The sequence below is a fragment of the Colossoma macropomum genome, unplaced genomic scaffold (genome assembly GCF_904425465.1).
Source record: "Colossoma macropomum unplaced genomic scaffold, Colossoma_macropomum, whole genome shotgun sequence".
Lineage (NCBI taxonomy): Eukaryota > Metazoa > Chordata > Actinopteri > Characiformes > Serrasalmidae > Colossoma > Colossoma macropomum.
The window spans coordinates 6,274,372-6,287,176 of NW_023494792.1; the positions used below are offsets into that span (position 1 = coordinate 6,274,372).

General features: G+C 38.4%; 1 protein-coding gene across 1 annotated transcript in view; it reads right to left on the reverse strand.

Annotated features, from left to right (window-relative positions):
* Window positions 1-8,103: 8,103 nt before the first annotated feature.
* trpc7b (transient receptor potential cation channel, subfamily C, member 7b) overlaps window positions 8,104-12,805 on the reverse strand; it is an 83,824-nt gene continuing 79,122 nt past the window's right edge. Inside the window, exons 10-12 of the mRNA XM_036575712.1 lie at window positions 12,575-12,655; window positions 10,920-10,995; window positions 8,104-8,246 (exon numbers count right to left, since the gene is read on the reverse strand). Coding sequence (XP_036431605.1) covers window positions 8,104-8,246; window positions 10,920-10,995; window positions 12,575-12,655 — 300 coding nt within the window. The remainder of the gene's footprint in view (window positions 8,247-10,919; window positions 10,996-12,574; window positions 12,656-12,805) is intronic.

The following is a 12,805-nucleotide window of genomic DNA, read 5'->3' on the forward strand; positions in this document are numbered from 1 at the left end:
CAACACCCCCCACCCACCACCACCCAACCCCCCCCACCCAACACACACACATACACACACAACAATTAACGATAGCTGAATATGAACAAGAATGAACAATTATAAGAGATTTTATTTAGGTACACTATCTAAAAATATGCACCAAATCCAGCCTTTTTTTCAGACTATTTAATTCAGCATTGAAAATATTACAATGTGTTTCTTAATTAAATTTAATTTCCATGCAAGTGAAAAATACAGTTTCTGAACAACAGTTTCTTTTCACTGTAGTATTAGCTGAAAACAGTGTGTTATATTCAGTCAAATATGATTTCCCACTTTGAAAGCAGCTATAGATGTTTATGTGCATGTGAGCACATACCACATATACTGCCTTTCAGAATTAATGGCACCCTCAGTAAAGATGAAAAAGCACATAAAAAAAAAAACAGCTTGATTGACAGAAATGTATGAGAGCTATTTCTTTTCAACTAGGGAATTATTTAAAGGAAGAAAAGTCATTTTCCTTTGGAACAAATGTCACAAGTACTGGCATCCCTGGAAATGCTTCTGAACAAATTTTATTCACATACAGTGTGTTTGCACTTTTTTAGAAAGTCTAAAGTGGTCTTTTTCAATGAGGTCCTGTTTCACTGAGGTGTAAATACATGCATGGCAAACAAATACACAAATGAAATAACTGTTATCCTTCTTAAATCAGTCAATGGCTACATACAATACTGTACCATTGCACCTGATGATACCTGTTTACATTATTATTAGGGTAATAATTATGTGTTAAACAACTGAAGCTCTGATGAAGTGTATTCTGCCCCCACGGGCAATGAAGAGGATGATTTGAGAGACAAAACCTCCTCCAATGATCTCAGCCAGCTGGGAGTTGGTTACTTCCTGGGCTCACTTTGGAGTTCACTAAACATCATCGGAATTCTGATTAGAGCTACGTTCTACTGTGAAGTATGGATGGTGGATCAGTAATGTTGTGGGGTTCTAACAGGCCCTGGAAGTCCTGTTATGATTAGTGGCTTTGTGGACCTCATCAAATACCAGGAGATTTTACATCAAAATCTGGGGCCAGTTGCACCAACAGGGCTAACAACTGGCCGTAAGCTAAGTTGGTCATAACTTTCTGTACGTAACTTTAAAACCACTGCACCAACTGGTCATAAGCTGAATTTTCACTAAAATATAACTTATACGCCTCACTGGGATCAGGCATGAAGTCAAATTCTAGACCTTTTCTAGGCTATTATAACTGCTTTATGCATGCTAGTTCTTTGCTTGTCACAGCACTGCTGCACATGCAGCAGCACTTAAAAAGCTAACTACCCTAAATTATATTTTTTGTACATCATCACTATGTGATTAGTTAACTATGCTACAAAATGCAGAAACATTGCTTCACTCAGAGCAAGAGAGTTTAGAAAGAGCTGCTGGATGTTCCAAACATTCCCCTTCATTTTAAAGCTCTAGTTAAAACTAAAGTATACAGTTGTTTCATTTTTAGGGTCAGGAATGCCTTCTTCTCATTTTCTTCTGTGTGTCTTATACCATCTTGTGTGATAAAGTAATACATCTTCAGATGGACGTGCCATGGATGTTTACACATGAAGCAGTTCTGCTTAGTAACCCAGGTTGCTTAGGAACCATCACTGTTACACATGGTCTCACATGAACTTCGGCTGGTGCAACTGGTGTAAAGTCCTCTCAGGAAATTGGTCTTAGCAGTTAAAACCATCTTTGTTAAGACCTGTTGGTGCAATCGACCCCTGGAGGCTAAAACTGGTTTGCGATTGTATCTTGCAATAGCACAGTGGACCTAAACATAACTCCAAATTCATTTAAAAATGCCTTACTAACCACAGAATCAAGCTTTTGCAGTGGCCACCCCAGTGGCCTGACCTATCTGAAAACTTGTGGGCTGTCCAAGGGCCAGGAACTCTGAAAGATCTGAAGATGTTTTGCGCAGAGAAATGGTCTTAGATTGCTTTATATATTCTTCCCCCTCATCCAGCATGACTCAGAGAGTGCTGTTATCTTGAGCAACAAAGGATACACAAAGCACTAAATGCAGAGATGCCAATAATTAGGAGGTATTTTTGAGGTTTTATATATGGATGTGTTTTGTCTTTGAATATTAAATACTGAACTGTAAGACTGTATTTTCAAGGTAATTCAAGGTGATAATAATGTTCCTTTTTTGCTCATCTTTACAATGAATGCCAGTAATTGCACATAAACACACACACACACACACACACACACACACCTGTCCATGGCTGAAGTCGTTTGGTTAAGACACTTTCTAGAAATATAATCTGCAGAAAAATGCTGAGAATAGTCTTTGAGCATCGTACAAGTGCCTGTAAGTTTTTGTGTCCTGTTGAAATGAGTTAATTAGACAGCCTGTTACAGATAAGAGTGGAGGACCAGTTACAATGACAGTTAAAGACTTTGAGGACTTTTTGAAACAGAGGTAAATTATTTCTCTTCTACAGTCTACAAAACCCCAGTGATGTCACAGTGCTTTTCTCTCTTTTTTTCTTTGCACCCCACCCCCGCTTCTTATAAGATGATGTCTCTGGACTGGAAAAGGATTCTTCAGGGAGATAATGTCCCAAGAGATAATGTCCCAGAATTCAATGCACGTCTGCAGTCACGCTGTGTACTGTGCTCTCCTCTTCATATGCCTCCTTCCTCTCCTCTGCCTCCTCGCTCCGGAGGCTCTGTTTGTGGCGTCTGAGTGCGATTCCGCTCAAAGGTCACGGCCCTTTCATAAGTACCCGATGAACTTTGAACTTTTAAACTCAATTTGACCTCAAGCCCAATATTAACTCCTGTGTGGTGATCACATGACACAGTCCAGGTAAAAAAAGAAGTAATAATGATAATAGCTACTTCCCCTCTGTCCTCTGGCTGTGTGCATTTAAAAATCCCTCCCATTACAATATTAGTGCACAGTCGGCCGAACGATCTTACAGTAACCTCTGATCTCTTTAATTTGGCACATGAAATTGAGTCTACAAAGCTGTAGAGCACAGTAGAAATGACCCGTTTATCTTGTTGTTATTTTTTAGACCGCAGTGCACTGACCACAATGCAATGTACAAATCTGCACCTTTCATTTACACGTTTTAAGCATTTCCTGGGAACTATAAGCAGAGAAATCAGCATGTAATCTTAAAAAATATGGTCCTTCAAGGATTCATTAGTAAAGAAAATGGTTCTATGTAGAACCATGAACACTCAAAGAACCCTTTGCATGATTAAAGGTTTCTTTACATTGTCAAATGGTTCTTTAGACTAATGGAGAATGTCTTGTGTATGGTTCTATGTAGAACCTTTTTGAAAAGGGTTGAATAGAAGAACAGTGCTATATTGTTACAATGTTAAGCTTGTAAAAATAGAAGAACCCTTTTTGGAACCCTTTTTTATATAGAACCCTTTTCAGCATCTTTTCCATTAATCTGAAGAACGTTTCACGATGAAAAGTACCAAAAAGGGTTCTATTGTCACAAGCTTGACATTGTAACAATAAAGCATCAAAAAGAGTTCCTTTGTAGAACCCTTTTCAAAAAGGTTCCATATAGGACCATACACACAACATTCTCTATAAGTCTAAAGAACCATTTCACAATGCAAAGAACCCTTTAATCATGCAAAGCGTTCTTTTCATGTAAAACAGAACCATTTTCTTTACTAAAAACCCCTGAAGAACCATATTTCTTTTTTTTGGTGTGTACTTTTAAACAATCCAGAGACATGAAAATGTGCTCTATGGGTTTTTGTCCTATATGGGCTATACAGGTTGTTCTATTTGTTTTTTAAAAGCCTATTACATTTTTTAAGATGTACTTTATGTATGTTTACTTTTATTGACTATGTTTCACCTATTTTTTCACTTACTAACATTTTTTTCACCCATTTTGAGTTGTCTTGTTAAGTAGTTCATATAGAGGCTCCATTACCACCAATGCTCTCAATGCTTTCCTATCAGTTATATGTTACTCTTCCCACCATATGCAACTTATACTGAGGCAACCCACACTGTAATTTTGTTTGGGGAAATGTCACTTGTATTAATTGACATTGTAGCATGTCAGTAAATTACATGTGCAAGCTGACTATTATTGACAAAAACATCTGCAAATGATGTTCTGTGCTATTTAGTATGTGGTTTGCCTCACAGGTATTTTATAGAATTTATGATTATGATAGAACATGATAAGATTATGATAGAACAGGTAGGTCAGCCAAATGTCCATGTTTATAGCTTCAGACCTAATAAAGCACTATATTACATATGACACATTTTCCTGCCCTATTTTCTAGGTCTAGTAGCTTGTTGTACCCATTATCCTCTGCACAATGTATTCAAAGTGCATTGCTGCTGTAGGGCATTCCGTATGAATTCCACTGCTGTTCACACCGCTTTTTCCTTGCTCAGCGGTCATTTTCATGCATGTCACTTACAGAAAGTGTTTAGAAGCTACGGAGTATCTTAACTGAAATGGAGTGGAATCAAGAGACACAGACTGAATCCCAAATGCTGCCCTATTTCACATTAAATGTGCTAAAAATAAAGGTTCCTAAATGGTTCTTGGTTTAGATGCATGTTTCTAGGGAAGGGAAAAAAAACCTCAGTGGGGACAGAACCCTTACAATGTGTGGATTTACAAAACATTTTAAAAAGTTTCTTTTTGGCACCCTTGTTTTTGAGAGTGCAGGGTGGTAGGCCTTCTATGCCGATAATAGTGCACTAGATATCAATGAAAATTAAGGCGCAACCGAGTGATGCAACTGACCACAAAACTGGTAGATCTTAAGTTTGAGCCCCAGTGATGTCATAGCCATCCATTGCCAGAAGTCCAAGAGAGCTGGGAGTCCAATTGAGTACCGCCCTCAATTCCTTCAGTGTGATGCTAGCCCATATATACACCATACCACCTCACCACCCTGCCAAATCCCTTAGTGTGATGGCAGCCAATACGTGCATCTGTTAAGTGACGTAACAGAGCTGACAGTTAGTCCTCCCTTCCAAGCATGTTGAGCTGTTCAATGATTCTGGTTTAGCAGCAGTTTGAAAAGATGTGGTGGCACTTCACGTCTTGGTGGAAGCGCAAGCAACCTTCACCCTCCCAGCTTGGTAGTGTCATGTGATAAAGGGAAATCTATTAAGCAGATGAAACTGGCTATGACTAAATTGGGGAGAAAAAACTGGGTAAAAATCGGGTTAAAAATAAATGAATACATAAATTGATGAGATTTGAGTTTGTAATTGGTTTCAGTGTTCAATATATGCGGAGCTGTAAAAGTTCAGAGTTCATTTTTAAGCTTAATCCTAAACTGTAGTAGTGTGCTAAGTAACGATTGTCCATTCGAAGTGAATTGTACTCCAGGATCAGACTTACTCTACATCCAAAAATCCACACAGCACCGACCGTATTTAGTGTTCTAGCAGAGAATTTAGTGTATCTAGAGACAAGAGGAGAGCACGTGTCTCTTTTTTCTCCACTCCATGTTCTCAGTGTGCAGACAGCATTCCTTTCTCTGCCCTGTAACCCTGAACCAGGGATAATCTTTTCTACTGTCATCTCTCTCTCCTCCAGCTCACAGGGCTTTTCTCAATTGCTTTAACAAGATTCAGAAACAGAGCTCACATTTTCAGCACTATTAAGCTAGTCTGCATGGAAAATCCTCCAAAATACCTCATTAAAATGTTCTAAAAAAAAGACCCGTGTAACATTAGTGTAGAACTGAAAGCTCATTTTGCTGTTCAAAGAAGGTCTCACCAAATACGAGACATTACTACTTATACATTATAGCCAATCACAATATCTACAATTGTAGATCATCTATCACTAGATCAAAATAATGCTATCAGTCTTCATCAGTGCAAGTTTGAATATTACAACTTACACATGTGGAAATTCTGCAATATTTTTACTGAGAAGTTGAACCATGAAGAAAAAACTGAGATTTCTTATAGCACTGTGTGTGTACACAGTGCAAACTTTAGTTCACCTCCAGTCAATAAAACATACCCCAAAACAAACATTAATATTGATCTTCTGTTCAGTAAAGCTATTTAACTTTAGTGCAAATGAAAGAAATCTGTGTTATGGGATGAGAAAATGCATTTCTTTTAGTTCTACTGCTGTCATGCACATACAAATGCATATTATATCTGGTTTCTTTTCTACTCATTCACCTCAATAATGTCAGTAGTTTGTACATTATTCCTCTAAAGAAAAAGGGAAAACAGAAAAGAGAGTCGCTTGTGACAAATGACTAATGGATTTCACGTATAGTGGAAAAGAGCATGTTTTACAAAATTAGACAGCAGTTCAGAATTGTGTCAAAGCAATTGAGAAAAGACTTCATTGTATTCTTAATCACACTCACCTCCACACTTTATCACACTTTTTCCCCTGGCAATCTACTCTATCTTCCTTTATCTCATTCTCCTTTTATCTCTCTCTCTCTCTCCCTCTCTCTCCCTCTCTCTGCCTTGCATTTTTAAAAAATAAATGGGTGCCAGAAAGTAATATTTGGTGCAAAGCTATAGAAGAACCACTTATGGATCACTAAAGAGCCTTTTCTTTGAGAGGTTTAATGTCTGTGTTTTTCTATCTGAGTACAATATGGCCAAAAGTATGTGGATACCCTTCCTAATTATTGAATTCAAGTGTTTCAGCCACACCCACTGCTAAAAGGTGTATAAAATCAAGAACATAGCCATGCAATCTCGCTAGACAAATAGTGGCAGAAGAATGGGTCCTACCGAGTAGCTCATTAATTTTGAACATGGCTGTCATAGGATTCCACTTTTGCCACAAGTTACTTCATGAACTTTGTGCCCTGCTAGATCTGCCCTGGTCAACTGTAAGTTTTCTAATTCTGAAATGGAAACATCTAGGAGCAACAACTGAAGCATGTAGCTTGTAAAAATCTCCTGATGCATCACTCACTGCAGAGTTCTGAACTGCCTCTGGAAGCAACATCAGCCCAAGAACTGTGTGCCAAGAGCTTCATGAAATGGGTTTCCAAGGCTGAGCAGCTGGACACAAGCCTAACATCAACTATGTGCAATGCCAAGTGCTGGCTGGAGTGGTGTAAAGCACACCACCGCTGGACTCTGGAGCAGTGGAAACATGTTCTCTGGAGTGATGAATCACACTTCACTTTCTGGCAGGCTAACAGACAAATCTGGGTTTGTCAGATGCCAGGAGAATTATACCTACTGGAATGCATACAGCCAACTCTAAAGTTTGGTTGAGGAGGGATAACGGTCTGATGCTGTTCAGTGTTTGGGCCCTTTAGTTCCAGTTAAGGGTGATATTATGCTACAGCATAGAGACATTTTAGACAGATATTTCCTTCCAACTTGATTACAACAGTCTGAGGAAGGCCCTTTCCTGTCCCAGCATGACTGTGCGAAGTTCATAAAGACATGGTTTGATGAGTTTGGTGTGGAGGAAATCCAGTGGCCTGCACAGAGCCCTGACCTCAACACCACTGAACACCTTTAGGATTAATTGGAATATTGACTGCGAGCCAGGATTTCTCATTCAACATCAGTACGTGCCCTCACAAATGCTCTTTTGACTGAATGAGCACAAATTCCCACAAACACACTCCAAAATCTTGTGGAAAGCCTTTCCAGAAGAGTGGAGGCTGTTATGACTGCAAATGGGGGGCAACTCTATATTAATATCCATGGTTTTGGAGTTAGATATTCAACAATCTCATACAGGTGTGATGGTCAGACGTCAATACTATTTTGGCCATATAGAGTATAATTTTTTTTAGCAGTATCTTAACTGTATTGATGACTCTAATGCATTTGTATAAGCTAGGTTCTCTGAGTGGACAACAAAACAGTTTTGTAAGCTTATCTAGATAAAAGCATCTGCTAAATGCCATAAACATAAGTGGTTTCATTTGAAACTGTCTAAGGTTCTTTAGGGAACCAAACGTGGTTCTTCATGTCATTGCACCAAAGAACCCATTTTAGCAGCTTTTTTTTTACAAAAATGGGCCCCCCCCCCCTTTCCATTGTTTTCCTTTCTCTTCTTCTTCTTTCTCCTTTCTCCTCTCCTCTCAGGGCTGTTTTTTGGTGTTTTTGCCAAACTTGTCGCTGAGTTGTTGAATGAGGTTGGCAAGTTCTCCTGTGGCCTGAGATTTCTCCTCCAGGAGCTCGTATCGCAGGCTGGAAATATCCTGCTTTATCTCCTTCAGCTCACCTGCAACACACGCACACACACAGTACACTGTAACAAACAGCAAAGGCCAGACGTTGATACAAAGTGTTTGCAAGATTTGGAGCAACAGAGAACTGTTATTTTTTGGGTTTTTTTGCTTGGTTTCATATTGGCTAAATCATTTATTTCACAGGAATTAAACCAGTAAAACCATTTTTTACCACATGTTAGGCCATTGTAAACTACTGTTCAGATGTCTAAAATTACTATTCAAAAGTTTGGAATAAATGTTTAAAAAAATAATAAAACCAATTTTATTGCAGATGAATGTATAACACAAGCCTAATTTGTCAGTCCTTTGTGATTCACAGGTTTCAAATGATTAGTAGGAAGGACTGAGAAAAGCTCTATAGCCCTGAGAATGAGGTTACCATCCATAATGCTTCATATTTCAGAAGAGATGATCAAACCACAAGGCAGAAAACCTGACAAAAACCTACTGTAGTATAATTAGATAATTATACTATGTGTTTTAATAAAATCTTGATGGTCTCAAAATCCTCAGAATAAAAATAAAACATTTTTTATGTCTAATAAATAATATTTAAATCTACACTGTGTTAGCTTTTATTTCATGTAAAAAAACACCTGTTATTCTGCAGTGTGTTTGCAAGCAGATCCACACAAATACACACAGCCTCTCTCGCTCACATGCACACACACAGCTGGTGGTACTACATCTTCATCATGGTGGTACTACATCTTCATCACAGACATCAGTGTCAGCACTGAATAATTTGCATCTGCATTTAGGCATGTGCCTGCACATAGCACATGACCTGCTCACTTTATTCTGTCTGCATGTTTAAACGCAATTATACACACACAGGCATGGACACGCACGAGCACACACACATGCACACATACTAATACTGGGCTGAACAATTTGTGGAAAATAGCTAACTACGATTTTTCAGATTGATATTATGACTGTGATATAAACAGCGTTTTTTTGGGAATTCCACAGATTTCTTTCCTATGCTGGTGATAGGAACCAGGGATCCCTATGTCTACAACACAAACACATCTGTCTGTCTGTCTCTGGCTTAAGGCTTAACACTTAACACAGTGCACCAGATGGCCAGGTAGTTGTGGTTGTGTTGTCATGTAGGCATCATGTAGATGTTTGGTTGCTTATAATTATTTTATTTATATAGCACTTTTCATGCTGGTGGCAGCTCAAGGTGCTTTACAGACAGGTGATAAAGCAGAGCAGTAATACAAGAAATTCTAAGTATTCATTTAGAAACATCTAAGAAAATGACAGAACAAATTAAAAGAAAAATACCACGAGATGTGGAGTTTTAATTAAATGCTAAGTTAAAGAGATATGATTTTAGGTGCTTCTTAAAAGTGAGCACTGAGCCTGACTGTCTAATAAAAGTGGAATTGAGTTCCACAGTTTAGAAGCATAATAACTGTCTGTCCATGTTTTCTGCATTTCACTGTAGGTGTTTGCATATGGCCAATATCTGCAGATCTAAGATCACATGCTGGAACATAAACAGACAGACACTCTCTGATGTAAGCGGAGCTTTATGGTCATATAGAGCCTTAAAAAGTAGTAGCAGAACTTTAAAATCTATCCTGAATGATACAGGTAGCCAGTGCAGTTCTGTCAAAACGGGAGTGATATGATCTCTGTTTTGATTTTGTTAGGATTTGTGCTGATGCATTTTGTACAAGTTGTAGAGGATGAACTGTTTTCTTAGGAAGTCCATTACACTCATCAAGTCTGCTTGTAACAAACGCATGAACAAGTTTCACTGCACCGCTCTGAGAGAGAAAAGGCCGAACTTTAGCGATATTTCTCAAATGATAAAAAGCTACTTGTGACTGTGTTTACATGCAGGTTTAAACAGAGCTCAGAGTCTAAGATCACACCCAGGTTTTGTACTTCAGGTTTGGTATATGAAGCTAAAGAACCAAGTTTCTCATAAAGCAGCTTTCTCTGAGTTTCTGTACCAACAACCAGCATTTCTGTTTTTTTGTCATTTAATTGTAGAAAATTTTGCAACATCCACTGAGAAATATCTGACACACACACAGCTGGTCAGTCTGTCTACAGAGTCTTGATCTTCAGAAGGAATAGAAATGTATAGCTGGGTGTCATCAGCATAGCTATATAAAATTGATATTAAATTTCCTAATGACATCACCTAGAGGTAACATGTACAAAGAGAAAAGCAAAGGCCCTAAGACTGAACCTTGAAGGACTCCACAAAAAATGCCAAATCTTTTTGATGAATAATTTCCAATTGAAACCATTAATTGTCTACTAACTAAATATGATTTAAACCATTCTAAAACTGTGTCCGAGAGGCCGACCCAGCATTCAGGGAGTTGGATTAGAATCTTGTGGTCAACGGTATCAAAAGCTGCACTAAGATCTAATAAAACCAGAATAGAAGGATTTTGCATTCAGCCTGAGGTCATTCATAACGTATCTCTGTATCACTTAAACCTCATGTAGGCCATAATTAAAATGGAAACTCTTGCAATTTGAAAACTGCGCCCTTTCAAGTTGCAATTTCGATATTAAAATGATTAAACTTCCAGCCCTACATACACACACACACACACACACACACACACCAGTCAGACACTCAATATGCTGGTAAATGTAATAATCATTTAAGCATATTAGATTTTTACCTTCATTGACTTCATCATTCTCCCTGTCGACCTGTGCCTTCAGAACGTATCTCTTTATGAGACGCTTCATAATCTTCTGTGTGAGACAGAGAGAGAGAGAGAGGGAGAGGGATAGAGAGAGAGAGAGAGAGAGAGAGAGAGAAGGGATGATGCACTGCTTAATGTTCTGTAAACTTCCTGTGCTTTTTTCATCATCAGTTGCCTGATACAGGATGACACTACAAGATATAAAAGCTAAACAGAGCTTTATTGCATCAACAAACACACATGCACACAAAACAACCATCCACATACACTTGTTCAATAGAGAGTCACTCTCTACAGCTCTGCTCTTCAGCTAGTCCCTGTATGGATGAGGTTCATAGAGGAACATCATAAATGAGAGCCATGAAGGAATACCTGGCAAGAATGATTAAATGCAAAAACTTTCAGAGTATGTGACCTTTTCATCACTTTTAATGGACATTTTTTCTGTACAATTACAGATCACAGTGAATGTGAGAGGCTGTGAGAATCTGACATTTAATCTTATATATTTAAACATGTTTCTGCAGCTGTGGATGAGCTTCTTCATCACTGCATTACCGTCACATTCTCACAGCACCTTCCAGAACTCATTAAATACTAGCGTCAGAGTGCAATAGAGAGTCATTCAGCAGCGTTTAAACTGCACACACAAACCAACCTGCTGCAGTTTTACCAGCTCAGGATGAGGCTGTTTGACTAGTTGTCTGTATGTCTGTCTGTCTGTCTGTCTATCTATCTAACTATCTATCTATTTATTTTACAAACAGCAAATCTGATTGTTTCAAATCCTACCTAAGCCACTTTCGTATGTGGTCTTAGATCGGATACGTGTGATAGATACGTCTATCTATCTCTCTATCTATCTGTCTGTCTGTCTGTCTGTCTGTCTATCTATCTATCTATCTATCTATGTCTCTCTGTCTATCTATCTATCTTTAACTTAAGATGAGGCTTGTTGACTTGTCTGTCTGTCTGTCTGTCTGTCTATCAGTCTATCTATCTATCTATCTATCTATCTATTTTACAAACTACAGCTCAAGATGAGGTTTGTTGGCTTGCTGTCTTTCTCTTTCTCTATCTATCTGTCTGTCTGTCTGTCTATCTATCTATCTATCTATCTATGTATCTATCTATGTATCTATCTATCTATCTATCTATCTATCTATCTATCTATCTATCTATCTATCTATCTATCTATCTTCTATCTATCTATCTATCTGACTTGCCAGGTCATTCGGTACTTTCACATAAATCCAACTTGTAGTTAGTTGCATTAGCCCTTTTTTCAGGAACACCTATCATACAGGTGCATTTTGTAGGTTTACAATAACTGAATATTCTACCAGTTAAAGTATCCAGTCAATAGTGGTCCTATGATCAAAGTTAACATGATGAAGGCCGAGAGGATGAATAACATAAACTGTGTATAAAAAATGAGCTATAGTCTTGAACTAACTTCGAGTTTAGTGTGACTAATAAAGCAGCCAGTAAGTGTATGTACCTATATATCTTTCTGTCTGTCTGTCCGACAAATTCACACTCAGTGAGCTTCACTTCTCTCTATCCTTCAGGGTATGTTTTCCAGTGTTTCTCATGTTCTCTCTCACTCTCTCCCTTTCTGTGTGTACCTGGTAGCGGGTGGGGTTTTTGATGGGTTTCCTCACTGTGTACTCCTCTCTGCTTCTTGAGTGAGCTCGGTATCGATCCGGCTGAATGAAAGACAAAACGAGCATTATAATTCAACAAGAGAAACAAGCATTACAAAGAACTTCCGCTGCCTTCACTTCAGTGCAGCTAAGGTTTGTCTCTGTACCAGAGTCTGCTCAACATTCTCCATGTAGAGTTCTGCAGGCTGCATT